The sequence below is a fragment of the Oncorhynchus mykiss genome, chromosome 6, assembly GCF_057628025.1.
Source record: "Oncorhynchus mykiss isolate SJ-2025 chromosome 6, ASM5762802v1, whole genome shotgun sequence".
NCBI classification, from domain to species: domain Eukaryota; kingdom Metazoa; phylum Chordata; class Actinopteri; order Salmoniformes; family Salmonidae; genus Oncorhynchus; species Oncorhynchus mykiss.
The window spans coordinates 6,149,202-6,163,800 of NC_143027.1; the positions used below are offsets into that span (position 1 = coordinate 6,149,202).

The 14,599-nt window shown below is 40.1% G+C and overlaps 2 protein-coding genes across 3 annotated transcripts in view; one reads left to right on the forward strand and one right to left on the reverse strand.

Annotated features, from left to right (window-relative positions):
* The window catches only part of LOC110510486 (uncharacterized), an 84,879-nt gene that overhangs the window by 19,079 nt on the left and 51,201 nt on the right, over positions 1-14,599 (forward strand). The window lies entirely within an intron of this gene.
* On the reverse strand, positions 784-8,347 carry LOC110510500 (C-X-C motif chemokine 13). 2 transcript variants are annotated; one of them, XM_090236882.1, is made up of 4 exons: positions 8,253-8,347; positions 6,831-6,966; positions 1,269-1,349; positions 784-1,176 (listed from the first exon to the last, which is right to left on the reverse strand). In XM_090236882.1, exons 1-4 carry the CDS (start codon positions 8,314-8,316, stop codon positions 1,125-1,127), a joined length of 333 nt encoding a protein of 110 aa, XP_090093008.1. In that variant the 5' UTR covers positions 8,317-8,347; the 3' UTR covers positions 784-1,124. The 2 variants fall into 2 exon arrangements, 1 of the variants encoding a protein (XP_090093008.1); XR_016496486.1 differs by lacking the exons at positions 6,831-6,966; positions 8,253-8,347 and adding an exon at positions 2,998-3,913 and having other exon boundaries at positions 1,119-1,176.

Genomic DNA, 14,599 nt, shown 5'->3' on the forward strand with positions numbered 1-14,599 from the left:
CCAGAAGGGGAAAGTGGAGAGACTAAAAGCTGCTCCAGCTGCCATTGAAGGAGCCAGCAGATTCAGCTGGAATGGCATTTTGTTGTGTGATCATAATTCAGAGGCCATAAGTCTCTGAATTTGTACACCTCACGGTGACTGTCTGTTCGTTGTTTGTTCATTTGTTTGTTTGTTTAATTCATGTTTTCTAATCATTTGTTAGTTTTTATTCATGTTTTCTAATAGTTTGTTAGTTTTTATTCATGTTTTCTAATAGTTTGTTTGTTTTTATTCATGTTTTATTATCATTGTTTATACATTTTTTATTAATTTCCAAGTTTATATGAATTGAACATTAGGATGCTGTTGTTCAAGACGAGGGACTTGTTGGATTCCACAGTTTGAACATTGAGATATTAAAGACATGACAGATTAGACACATAGTATATTAAGGAGGAAAAGAGACTGGGTCTCTGTAGAAAGACAGATAGCGGTGGAATGTGTTGGAGGACGAGAGGAGAGCAAAGTGTGAAACAGGGGAGACAGATGGACATCTGTGGATTAGGTGAAGGAGGGGTTGAGGTCAGGAGGTGAGGACAGGTCACCTGAAGGGAGTAATAAAGGTTTGGTTTCCTGTTTCCCTTTTTTCTCTCTTCCTGTAGAACCATAAAATGAAAGGATTGAAGAGAAGGAGGAGTGTCTTAATAAGTGGGATATAAATATCTGGGTGGGACAAATGTTGTGTTGTCTGAATTACAGCTGTACAGAACCTCTGGGAAGAATTACACTTGGTTAAAGTTTCTCTAGTGTCCATGGGTTATTTAGTCTGAAAAATAAGAACCTAACAATACATACTGAGATCATTTCAGATAAACTAATTAACTTGGTATTGGAATCATATTTGAACAGAATCCATTGGTATCACATTGGTATTACATTGGTATCACATTGGTATCACATTGGTACCACATTGGTACCACATTGGTACCACATTGGTATCACATTGGTATCACATTGGTATCACATTGGTATCACATTGGTATCACATTGGTATCACATTGGTATTACATTGGTATTACATTGGTATCACATTGGTATCACATTTCCATTTAGCTCCAACTTGATACATTCCTGTTCCAATTCACTCAATGGTGGTTGAGATGGGGAAGTTCTACACTTCTCTTCTTCTTGTTGGTACTGTAGAAAGAGATGGTCTGTGTTAAAGTCAACAGAAGTGTGTGTGTGTGTGTGTGTGTGTGTGTGTGTGTGTGTGTGTGTGTTGTATTTACCTTTGTAACTTGACAATGACTTTGTTGATCCATCGTGCATCTGGAGTCACACAGACGGTGGCTTTGTCCTTCTTGGTAACGCTGATGAATGAATGGAGGGATATATATTACAGCGTCACCATGGTTACATATCATACACTGCAGAATTGAACCTATCAGAAAACGTCAATATGAACGTACACATATTTAGCAGATGTTATTATGGCTGTAGTGAAATGGTTGTGTTCCCAGCTCCAACAGTGCAATACATATCTAACAATACATTATTCTACATCTGAGTAGAAGAATGGATTTAAGAAATCTATTTCTTTATTTCTTTATTTAACCAGGCAAGTCAGTTAAGAACAAATTCTTATTTTCAATGACGGCCGAGGAACAGTGGGTTAACTGCCTGTTCAGGGGCAGAATGAAGTTGTCAGCTCGGGGGTTTGAACTTGAAACCTTCAGGTTACTAGGCCAACGCTCTAACCACTAGGCTACCCTGCAGCCCCAACAAATATTAGGACGAGCAAAGTCGGAGTCCTGTATATGTAAATGTATGTATAGATACAATACCAGACAAAAGTTTGGACACACCTACTCATTCCAGGGTTCTAGAACACCTACTCATTTCAGGGTTCTAGAACACCTACTCATTTCAGGGTTCTAGAACACCTACTCATTTCAGGGTTCTAGAACACCTACTCATTTCAGGGTTTTTCTTTATTTTTTACTATTTTCTACATTGTAGAATAATAGTGACGACATCAAAACTATGAAATAGCACATGGAATCAAGTAGTAACCCAAAATGTATTAAAACATATATATATATTTGAGATTGTTCAAAGTAGCCACCCTTTGCCTTGATGACAGCTTTTCACTCTCTTGGCATTCCTTCGACCTCATGGCTTGGTTTTTGCTCTGACAGGCACTGACAACTGTAGGACCTTTATATAGACAGGTGTGAGATGTTCCAAATCATGTCTAATCAATTGAATTTACCACAGGTGGACCCCAATCAAGTTGTAGAAACATCTCAAGGATGATCAATGGAAACAGGATGCATCTAAACTCAATGTAGAGTCTCATAGCAAAGTGTCTGAATACTTATGTAAATAAGGTGTTTCTGTTTTTTATATTTAATTCATTTGCTAAAATGTCTAAAAACCTGTTTTCACTTTGTTATTATGGAGCATTGTGTGTAAATTGATGAGGACAATTGTTTTATTTAATCAATTTTAGAAAAAGGCTGTAAACATAATAAAATGTGGAAAAGTCAAGGGGTCTGAATACTTTCTGAATACACTGTATGTATATGTTTACATGTGTGATTGAATGTAGAGTCATTGTGGACAGTATGTGGATAGAATATATAGTACATCTGTAGAATAGGGAGCATATAATAGTACATGTACAGCAATAGTTGAATAGGATGGCTTTGACTAGAAAAACATATTTGTAATCTGTGATTGTCTGGAGTCCCTGCCACATACTGAGTTTCGGGGGAAATTGCTATAGGCTACCACTGCAAATGCCCACATTTATTACAATGTCTTAGCCTTGGTTACGAATAGGAACATTGAACTCATCATCAGTGACTAATGATTGGTTTGCATAGCATGCAGTAAAGTGACTATACTGACTAATTAATTTCCCCTCCACCACGACCGATCCCCCACGCTTCTTCCCCCTATGCATTAGAAAACCACAGTTTAGCGCTTCGTTCAAGACCTCGCTGACTGACTCACATGATCTATGTGTGAAGACAATGACAGCCACCATGGGTTTTAGGTGCGGTTTCCAAGACACAGATGAAGCCTGAACAACAACAACAAAAAGCATGGAGATTCCACTGGGCCAGTGGTTACCAACCAATCGATCGCGATCGACTTCAAGGCATTCCTAGTCGATCACCAAACATTTCTGTAGAAAATCATATGGAAAAGGATTGCGGGTCTTCTTTTTTAAATTCGTGTTGCGCTGTTACCGGCAGGTGCACTTCAGAAGCCTTGCGCACCGGGTAGACAAACTGTTCCCATTTTAAACCATTTAGTTTGTCAGGAAAGACAAACTCTACCTAACCGGCGGACAGGAAGATCTGTGGATAAATCGAGAGAGCCAAACTGCGCTGGCCAATCGTATAGCTCAAATCACTGTGCCTACAGCTTCCACGACCCCCACACAAAGTTTGATACCAGCCTATGTAAGATTTCATAACTTTTAAAACCAGGACCAGAGAGAAATGATCAAAGAATACAGCTGCTGTTTTTTATGAGTGAGTTCATGTTTAAGTTTTCATTCTGCTCTGTCACTGTTTTCATTCAACACTATTACATAATATAACACATGTTTCTCTCTACTTCCACTCACACTGTAATGAATGAGTAGCCAAGTGTATGGACAGCGCTGTGTTTCTATCATTATTAGCATCTCGTCCTGTCTATTTTAATAGGGAGGGATATTATACTTCCTCTGGTCAGAGGAACAACATGAATTTGTGTCTGAAAGCAGATGCGGTGTGACTCGACTTTAGCCATCAGGTGGAAGACGTTGTCCCCTCTCTCTGGTCAGTCTCACCTCTCTCTGGTCAGTCTCACCTCTCTCTGGTCAGTCTCACCTCTCTCTGGTCAGTCTCACCTCTCTCTGGTCAGTCTCACCTCTCTCTGGTCAGTCTCATCTCTCTCTGGTCAGTCTCACCTCTCTCTGGTCAGTCTCACCCCTCTCTGGTCAGTCTCACCTCTCTCTGGTCAGTCTCACCTCTCTCTGGTCAGTCTCACCTCTCTCTGGTCAGTCTCACCTCTCTGTAGTCAGTCTCACCTCTCTCTGGTCAGTCTCATCTCTCTCTGGTCAGTCTCATCTCTCTCTGGTCAGTCTCACCTCTCTCTGGTCAGTCTCACCTCTCTCTGGTCAGTCTCACCTCTCTCTAGTCAGTCTCACCTCTCTCTGGTCAGTCTCACCTCTCTCTGGTCAGTCTCACCTCTCTCTGGTCAGTCTCACCTCTCTCTGGTCAGTCTCATCTCTCTCTAGTCAGTCTCACCTCACGCTGGTCAGTCTCACCTCACGCTGGTCAGTCTCACCTCTCTCTGGTCAGTCTCATCTCTCTCTGGTCAGTCTCACCTCTCTCTGGTCAGTCTCACATCTCTCTGGTCAGTCTCACCTCTCTGGTCAATCTCACCTCTCTCTGGTCAGTCTCACCTCTCTCTGGTCAGTCTCACCTCTCTGTAGTCAGTCTCACCTCTCTCTGGTCAGTCTCATCTCTCTCTGGTCAGTCTCATCTCTCTCTGGTCAGTCTCACCTCTCTCTGGTCAGTCTCACCTCTCTCTGGTCAGTCTCACCTCTCTCTAGTCAGTCTCACCTCTCTCTGGTCAGTCTCACCTCTCTCTGGTCAGTCTCACCTCTCTCTGGTCAGTCTCACCTCTCTCTGGTCAGTCTCATCTCTCTCTAGTCAGTCTCACCTCACGCTGGTCAGTCTCACCTCACGCTGGTCAGTCTCACCTCTCTCTGGTCAGTCTCATCTCTCTCTGGTCAGTCTCACCTCTCTCTGGTCAGTCTCACATCTCTCTGGTCAGTCTCACCTCTCTGGTCAATCTCACCTCTCTCTGGTCAGTCTCACCTCTCTGGTCAGTCTCACCTCTCTCTGGTCAGTCTCACCTCTCTCTAGTCAGTCTCACCTTTCTCTGGTCAGTCTCACCTCTCTGGTCAGTCTCACCTCTCTCTGGTCAGTCTCACCTCTCTCTGGTCAGTCTCACCTCTCTGGTCAGTCTCACCGGAGGAAAGGAAGGAGAGAGCTGGACCGTGTGAGGTGGACTTTCTGCTCTTCTCTCCCTCCCTCCGCTGAGACTAATGCGGTGTTCACAACTACTGGGAACTCTGAAATCTCAGACTTCCAACTTCAGTGTGTTCAAGACAACTGGAAACTGAGAAAAAAAACGAGACCCGACGAGGAAAAATCATTTTGAACGGTCATCCGGCTCTAAATTCCAAGTCGGTAACTGAGACATCTTTCTAGAACTCCAACTTTCCAACCTGAAGTCCGTTGACTTCATGATTTGACCTAGTTTATCTCCCAGAGTTCCCAGTTGTCTTGAAAGCACCATGGCAGATGCAGATACCATCAGTCCAGTAAAATAAAAGCCAATTATTTCAATTTCTGCTCAGCTGTGCCTAGCAGGTGCTACACCAACTGATCTGTTTTGTAATCAAAGCTCGAGTTTTGAAATATAATATTGTCTGAGAATAACAATATTGTCAGGACAGGCATATACACACGTAGAAAAAGGGTTCCAAAAGGGTTGTTCAGCTGTCCCCATAGTAGAACCCTGTTTGGTTCCAGGTAGAACTCTTATTAGTTCCATGTAGAACGCTTTTGAGTTCCATGTAGAACCCTTTCCACAGAGGGTTCTACATGGAACTCAAAAGGGTTCTACCTGGAAGCAGGAAGGGATTTATTCAAAGGGTTCTCCTATGGGGACAGCTGAAGAACCCTTTTAGGTTCTAGATAGCACCTTTTTTTCTAAGAGTGAAGCCAATATGATGTGATAATGTATTAGGCAAACTGTGACAATGTATTAGGTATACTGTGATAATGTATTAGGTATACTGTGATAATGTATTAGGTATACTGTGATAATGTATTAGGTATACTGTGATAATGTATTAGGTATACTGTAATAATGTATTTGGTATACTGTGATACGTATTAGACATACGGTGATAATGTAGTAGGAATGCTGTGATAATGTATTAGGTATACTGTGATAATGTATTAGGTATACTGTGATAATGTATTCGGTATACTGTGATAATGTATTAGGTATACTGTGACAATTTATTAGGTATACTGTGACAATGTATTAGGTATACTGTGACAATTTATTAGACATACTGTAATACTGTATTAGGCATGCTGTGATCATGTATTAGGCAGACCAGGTAATGTATTATGAATGCTGTGATAATGTATTAGGCAGACCAGGTAACGTATTAGGCATGCTGTGATAATGTATTAGGCAGACCAGGTAATGTATTATGAATGCTGTGATAATGTATTAGGCAGACCAGGTAATGTATTAGGCAGACCAGGTAATGTATTAGGCAGACCAGGTAATGTATCAGGGCTACTGTTATAATGTATTAGGCAGACCAGGTAATGTATCAGGGCTACTGTGATAATGTATTAGGCAGACCAGGTCATGTATCAGGGCTACTGTGATAATGTATTAGGCAGACCAGGTCATGTATCAGGGCTACTGTGATAATGTATTAGGCAGACCAGGTCATGTATCAGGGCTACTGTGATAATGTATTAGGCAGACCAGGTCATGTATCAGGGCTACTGTGATAATGTATTAGGCAGACCAGGTCATGTATCAGGGCTACTGTGATAATGTATTAGGCAGACCAGGTCATGTATCAGGGCTACTGTACAAACCTCATTCATACAGAAGAGTTTTCATTAGGTTAATGTAACTTTTTTTTAAGTCATGTTTAAAAATATATATATTTTAGAAATAGATGTTGGTTTGCTTGTTGACTGTGAAAGGGTTCTTGACTGGTTGCTAGGTGGTGTTAGTTGACTCACATGATCTCTGTTTGACGACAGTGGGCACCTGGAGGTAGGATCTCTATCCTGTGGAACAGCCGAGGAGAGATGAAAGCAGAGGACGTCCGGATGCAGCGACACTTCTGACATGCAGCACAGCCGTTCATGGGGAATGCTGCAGGGATGAAGACCGGGAATATTACATACAATAACAATATAGTGTTGTTAGAATTTGGGGTTAAAGGTTAAGGTTTAAGGGATAGAGTTAACACCTTTTTATCATCACTAAAAGTTGCACTTTGAAACATGTGAATGTTAGAAAGACAAAACTGATTCTAGATCAGCACTTTTAGGGCTCTATTCAGTCTGTATCATCGCTGAAGTGTTACAGATTAAATCAAATCAAAGTTTATTTGTCTCGTGCGCCGAATACAACAGGTGTAGTAGACCTTCCAGGGAAATGCTGAATACAACAGGTGTAGTAGACCTTACAGTGAAATGCTGAATACAACAGGTGTAGTAGACCTTACAGTGAAATGCTGAATACAACAGGTGTAGTAGACCTTAAAGTGAAATGCTGAATACAACAGGTGTAGTAGACCTCACAGTGAAATGCTGAATACAACAGGTGTAGTAGAACTCACAGTGAAATGCTGAATACAACAGGTGTAGTAGACCTTACAGTGAAATACTGAATACAACAGGTGTAGTAGACCTTACAGTGAAATGCTGAATACAACAGTTGTAGACCTTACAGTGAAATGCTGAATACAACAGGTGTAGTAGACCTTACAGTGAAATGCTGAATACAACAGGTGTAGTAGACCTTACAGTGAAATGCTGAATACAACAGGTGTAGTAGACCTTACAGTGAAATGCTGAATACAACAGGTGTAGTAGACCTCACAGTGAAATGCTGAATACAACAGGTGTAGTAGACCTTACAGTGAAATGCTGAATACAACAGGTGTAGTAGACCTTACAGTGAAATGCTGAATACAACAGGTGTAGTAGACCTTACAGTGAAATGCCGAATACAACAGATAGACCTTACAGTGAAATGCTTACTTACAGGCTCTAACCAATAGTGTAACAAAGGTATTAGGTGAACAATAGGTAAGTAAAGAAATAAAAACACCAGTTAAAAGACAGTGATAGCGTGATAGCAATGTAACGGTAATATCTGATTGAGCCGACATGCAGCGTTTACCGTGAATGCAGTTTCCACTAAGGAACATTACCTTTAAATTTCACTTACGCTGCAACGCAGAACTTCTGCCATACGGATTGAATACAGACCCTACTCTGAGACACTTAACATTGCAGTGGATTGATTGTGATAATTGGAATTAAATTGTTAAAAAAATAAATTATAATAGGTTTGGTTTATTGATTGTTTAAGAGTCAAGTTGAACAGATTCATAGATATGTAGATATATAGATAAAGATGCAATATCTCACCTTGAAGAGCCACGAACCAGCAGAGAATCAGGGACACCAACAGGTAGTGTGGCTTGAAAGGCATCTTGAGTCTGTGTTGGCTGTGGTCGGCTGGTGTCTACAGAAACTGAATGATGTTGTCTCTGGGTTTATATTGCTGCAAAAAAGGAAGTGTGGGGGAATCCCTCGTCTTCACGCAAAATGAAGATCAGACTTTTGGAGGATATAAAAATGTCTATATATATATTCACTATTTTAACTTTACCCTTCATTTCTAGCCTAGTGATTCTATTGAAATGAAACATGCCATATCGAGAATCTGTCTTGTTACATTGTAAAGAGGATTTTAATGATAATATAATCAAATAATACTTCAGCAATCTAGTGAAAACCTGGTAAATGCTGAGTAGAACAAGTAGAGATTCAGTGGTTAAGATTGGAGAGCGTTTAAAAACTGTATTTCTCCTAGACATACAGACAGGTCCATAATTATTGGCTTTGATAAAGATTTTTTTTAAAGACTGTATAAAATCAATAATGCAAACACTGAGCTATATTTTATGCAAAAAAAAGGGGAAATTATATTTTATACTAATACAATTGCTCAGTGAAAGTGATTTTGTTTCACAAGTCATATTTCTTTTCTCTCACAAAAAGACTGGGGTTAAAATGGCCCTGCTGTTTTCAATACCTCACCTTGAGAGGATAATGGAGTCTTTTTCTACTATGTTTTATAGGATCTTCTTTTAAGCCTCCAACATTAGGTTATGAGAATGAAAAACACATCAGGAGGGATCTTAGACCTGCTACATTAGGTTATGAGAATGAAGAACACATCAGGAGGGATCTTAGACCTGCTACGTTAGGTTATGAGAATGAAGAACACATCAGGAGGGATCTTAGACCTGCTACGTTAGGTTATGAGAATGAAGAACACATCAGGAGGGATCTTAGACCTGCTACATTAGGTTATGAGAATGAAGAACACATCAGGAGGGATCTTAGACCTGCTACGTTAGGTTATGAGAATGAAGAACACATCAGGAGGGATCTTAGACCTGCTACATTAGGTTATGAGAATGAAGAACACATCAGGAGGGATCTTAGACCTGCTACGTTAGGTTATGAGAATGAAGAACACATCAGGAGGGATCTTTGACCTTTCCTCTATAACAGAGTCTTTCCAGATCCTTGATATCTTTTGTCTGCGCTGATGGACTGCCCTCTTCAATTCAAACCAAAGGTTTTCAATGGGGTTCAAGTCTGGAGACTGAGAGGACCTTAACAAACTGTTCATTTTGTGGTCATTTAATAATTTCTTTGCTGATTTTGATTAGTGCTTGGGGTTATTGTCTTACTGGAAGATCCACTTGTGGCCAAGTTTCAGAACCCTGGAGAGGCAACCAGGTTTTTGGCTGAAAATGAAATTTGATGATGCCGTTGACCATAACAAGGGTCCCAGGACAAAACAAAAATAATATTTTTGGTCTTCATTTAAGGTTAGGGTTAAGGTTAGGATTAAAAATCTCATTTTTCAGAAGATAAATGGTAGAAAAAGGCAAGTTTTTGACTTTGTGGACAAAAAACAAAAAAAAGAACAAGCAAAATAGTCCCATAACATCAAATATCCTCCACCATATTTTACAGTCGGTATGAGGCTCCTTTTTAATGACGTCCAACAAATGTAAACACCTGCAGTTTGACAAACGGAAACGGGCGCCATGGGAACCTGTACTATGTTCAGATGACATGAAAATAAAGCTACTTTGGTTCTTCTCATCTTTATCAAGGGTGTCAGTAATTGTGGACCTGACATTATACACTGCATGTGCAACAACATCTCCTCCTTGGGAATTAATACAGTACTATTATTACCCTGTCGTATCTTTTCCCTATCAGAATCACTCAGCCACACATTTATCAAGGCTGATAGCTTCATATCACTTGTGTTCTTTTCCCTATCAGAATCACTCTGCCACACATTTATCAAGGCTGATAGCTTCATATCACTTGTGTTCTTTTCCCTATCAGAATCACTCAGCCACACATTTATCAAGGCTGATAGCTTCATATCACTTGTGTTCTTTTCTATCAGAATCACTCTGCCACACATTTATCAAGGCTGATAGCTCCATATCACTTGTGTTCTTTTCCCTATCAGAATCACTCTGCCACACATTTATCAAGGCTGATAGCTTCATATCACTTGTGTTCTTTTCCCTATCAGAATCACTCTGCCACACATTTATCAAGGCTGATAGCTTCATATCACTTGTGTTCTTTTCCCTATCAGAATCACTCTGCCACACATTTATCAAGGCTGATAGCTTCATATCACTTGTGTTCTTTTCTATCAGATTCACTCTGCCACACATTCATCAAGGCTGATAGCTCCATATCACTTGTGTTCTTTTCCCTATCAGAATCACTCTGCCACACATTTATCAAGGCTGATAGCTTCATATCACTTGTGTTCTTTTCCCTATCAGAATCACTCTGCCACACATTTATCAAGGCTGATAGCTTCATATCACTTGTGTTCTTTTCCCTATCAGAATCACTCAGCCACACATTTATCAAGGCTGATAGCTCCATATCACTTGTGTTATTTTCCCTATCAGAATCACTCAGCCACACATTTATCAAGGCTGATAGCTTCATATCACTTGTGTTCTTTTCCCTATCAGAATCACTCAGCCACACATTTATCAAGGCTGATAGCTTCATATCACTTGTGTTCTTTTCTATCAGAATCACTCTGCCACACATTTATCAAGGCTGATAGCTCCATATCACTTGTGTTCTTTTCCCTATCAGAATCACTCTGCCACACATTTATCAAGGCTGATAGCTTCATATCACTTGTGTTTAATTTAGATTCATTTCACTTGATCGGGTGCAAGGAACCCAGAATAAGGAACTGAAAATTCCAACAAGCATTAAGATGCCAGACAATGTTTTTTCTATTAGCAGACTGATGGAAAGAGCTCTCTATTGGCCGTGGACTGCCCGGTGAAGATCACATCTAATTTTACATTGTGGTCATCTATCAGACGCTCTTATCCAGAGCGACCTACGTATAAGGATTGACTCAAATCCACATTTTTTCCATATCCGATTCTAATCTGTTATTTTTCCTGCAGTCTGAACAGCAAAAAGCAGATGGAATTGGACATTTCAGGTCACATTTCAAGCCACCTTCATAGGTGGTTTTAAGTCAGATACAAATCTGATTCCTAGCCATGTGACTTGTGTCTGAACTGTCAAATCTGATTTATTTGCCCTCAAGTGGTTTTTAGGCTGTTGTTTGGCATATCTTGTTGCTTCCTAGCTACTCTGTTGACAGTTTGACTAGAACATGAGAGAGCTAACTAGCTTGTTAGTTGTTTACAAAAAAAATAGTGAATGTTGTAGAAAGGTAAACAGCTAGCTAGTTGACTGCTGTGGCTACCTAATTGACTGGTGTGACTAGCTAGTTGACTGCTGTGGCTAGCTAATTGACTGGTGTGACTAGTTAGTTGACTGCTGTGGCTAGCTAGTTGAATGTTGTGGCTAGCTAGTTGACTGCTGTGGCTAGCTAGTTGACTGCTGTGGCTAGCTAGTTGACTGCTGTGGCTAGCTAGTTGACTGCTGTGGCTAGCTAGTTGACTGTTGTGGCTAGCTAGTTGACTGTTGTGGCTAGATAGTTGACTACTGTGGCTAGCCAGTTGACTGCTGTGGCTAGCTAGTTGACTACTGTGGCTAGCTAGTTGACTACTGTGGCTAGCTAGTTGACTACTGTGATTAGCTAGTTGACTGCTGTGGCAGTCAAAGTATGTGGGAAACATCCCTGGCAGGCATTCAACTGGGCCTAAATTTAGCAGGGAGAACAACGACTTCCAGTTGTCCATTTTCAAAAACGCAGAATTAGTTGCAGGAAGAAAAACACACTGAATTAATTTGTCTCCTTGGAATTCACATTCATCACAAATAGCAAGATGTTTCACATTTTGTAAGAGTTGTTTGTGGTAAGCATGTATCTCTTCTTATTATCAGCTAATAACAATCCTTTTTATTTTTTAAATTTTAATTGAACCTTTATTTAACCAGGTAGACCAGTTGAGATCAAGTTCTCATTTACAACTGTGACCTGGCCAAGATAAAGCAAAGCAGTTCGACACAAACAACAACACAGAGTTACACAATAAACAAACGTACAGTCATGGGTATAATGACATGGGTAGAATAACATGGGTATAATAACATGGGTAGAATAACATGGGTATAATAACATGGGTAGAATAACATGGGTTGAATAACATGGGTATAATAACATGGGTTGAATAACATGGGTTGAATAACATGGGTATAATAACATTAATAACATGGGTAGAATAACATGGGTAGAATAACATGGGTAGAATAACATGGGTATAATAACATGGGTAGAATTACATTGGTATAATAACATATGTCTTATAATAAAGGCTATTATGGTCAGATAAAATAGGATTAGATGAAGGCTACAAGTTTATAACAAAGTAATAATGTAATAGTAGCTGTGTTAGTATTACTATATTATCGTACTTTAATAGTCCCAGACTGACAGTGAGACTAGTAGACAGGAGGCCTATTATATCAGTACCATCATTATAATACAGGTTTTTATGGCTTTGCAGAACCAAAAAACTCCAAACGAACCAAAGGAGGAAGAAAGCACAGCATTTCACTTCCTGGATTTCACTTTCCCCTCTGAACCAGAATAGAAAGTTAGGCAATATAATGAACCTGAACACCGTGTGGGTAAACCACATGCAGCCAGCCCATGTCTGTGCCACCTTCTATGATCTGAGTATGATGAGCATGGTGTGTCAGTGGAAACCTGGGGTGTGTTCACGACCCCTCAAACCCACACGGAAACCAGCAGAAGCAAACTGAAGGAAAAGGGGAGGGACCAACATGAATTTGTCCAAAAGAAACTTGAATTTTTATTGAAAAGCATGTTTTTGTTCAAAGTTAATGGTTTCCGTTACAAACTGTTTGTTACGGTTTTGTTCTGAATGAACAGACCTCCGGGTGTTAAGACCAGTGTCTCCCAATCCTGGTTCTGGAAACCCAAAGGGGAGCACGCACAACCCTGATTCAAATCAAAGGTTTGATGATGACTTGATTAGTTGAATCAAGTCTGAGTGCTCGTGCAAACAGCACTAACTGTTATATAGACCTGATAACACTGTTATATAGACATTATAACACTGTTATATAGACATTATAACACTGCTATATAGACATTATAACACTGTTATATATACATTATAACACTGTTATATAGACATTATAACACTGTTATATAGACATTATAACACTGTTATATAGACATTATAACACTAACTGTTATATAGACCTGATAACACTGTTATATAGACCTCATAACACTGTTATATAGACATTATAACACTGCTATATAGACATTATAACACTGTTATATAGACATAACACTGTTATATAGACATTATAACACTGGTATATAGACATTATAACACTGTTATATAGACATTATAACACTGTTATATAGACATTATAACACTGCTATATAGACATTATAACACTGTTATATAGACATTATAACACTGTTATATAGACATTATAACACTGTTATATAGACCTCATAACACTGTTATATAGACCTCATAACACTGTTGTATAGACATTATAACACTGTTATATAGACATTATAACACTAACTGTGAGAATCACACTGTTTCATTCAGTGGAAACTATTGCAGCTCATACTGTAACTATCATGCATGTTGGTCCCAGTAGTTTCCATTGGAAATGATGAGTGTGCACCTAACCTCATCACTGAAGGACTGTTAGCAGACTCCCGCACTAAAGGACTGTTAGCAGACTCCCACACTAAAGGACTGTTAGCAGGCTCCCACACTAAAGGACTGTTAGCAGGCTCCCACACTAAAGGACCGTTAGCAGGCTCCCACACTAAAGGACTGTTAGCAGGCTCCCACAGTAAAGGACTGTTAGCGGGCTCCCACACTAAAGGACTGTTAGCAGGCTCCCACACTAAAGGACTGTTAGCAGACTCCCACACTAAAGGACCGTTAGCAGGCTCCCACACTAAAGGACTGTTAGCAGGCTCCCACACTAAAGGACTGTTAGCAGGCTCCCACACTAAAGGACTGTTAGCAGACTCCCACACTAAAGGACTGTTAGCAGGCTCCCACACTAAAGGACTGTTAGCAGGCTCCCACACTAAAGGACTGTTAGCAGACTCCCACACTAAAGGACTGTTAGCAGGCTCCCACACTAAAGGACTGTTAGCAGGCTCCCACAGTAAAGGACTGTTACCAGACGCTCTTATCCAGAGAGACTTA

What these genes read in the sequence shown, in the direction of transcription:
- LOC110510500 (XM_090236882.1), bottom strand. Translation starts at nt 8,316, where the DNA reads ATGCCTTTCAAGCCACACTACCTGTTGGTGTCCCTGATTCTCTGCTGG. An exon ending in CTGGTTCGTGGCTCTTCAAG is followed by an intron (nt 6,967 to 8,252) that starts GTGAGATATTGC and finishes TCATCCCTGCAG; the next exon opens with CATTCCCCATGAACGGCTGT. An exon ending in GTCATTGTCAAGTTACAAAG is followed by an intron (nt 1,177 to 1,268) that starts GTAAATACAACA and finishes CTCTTTCTACAG; the next exon opens with TACCAACAAGAAGAAGAGAA.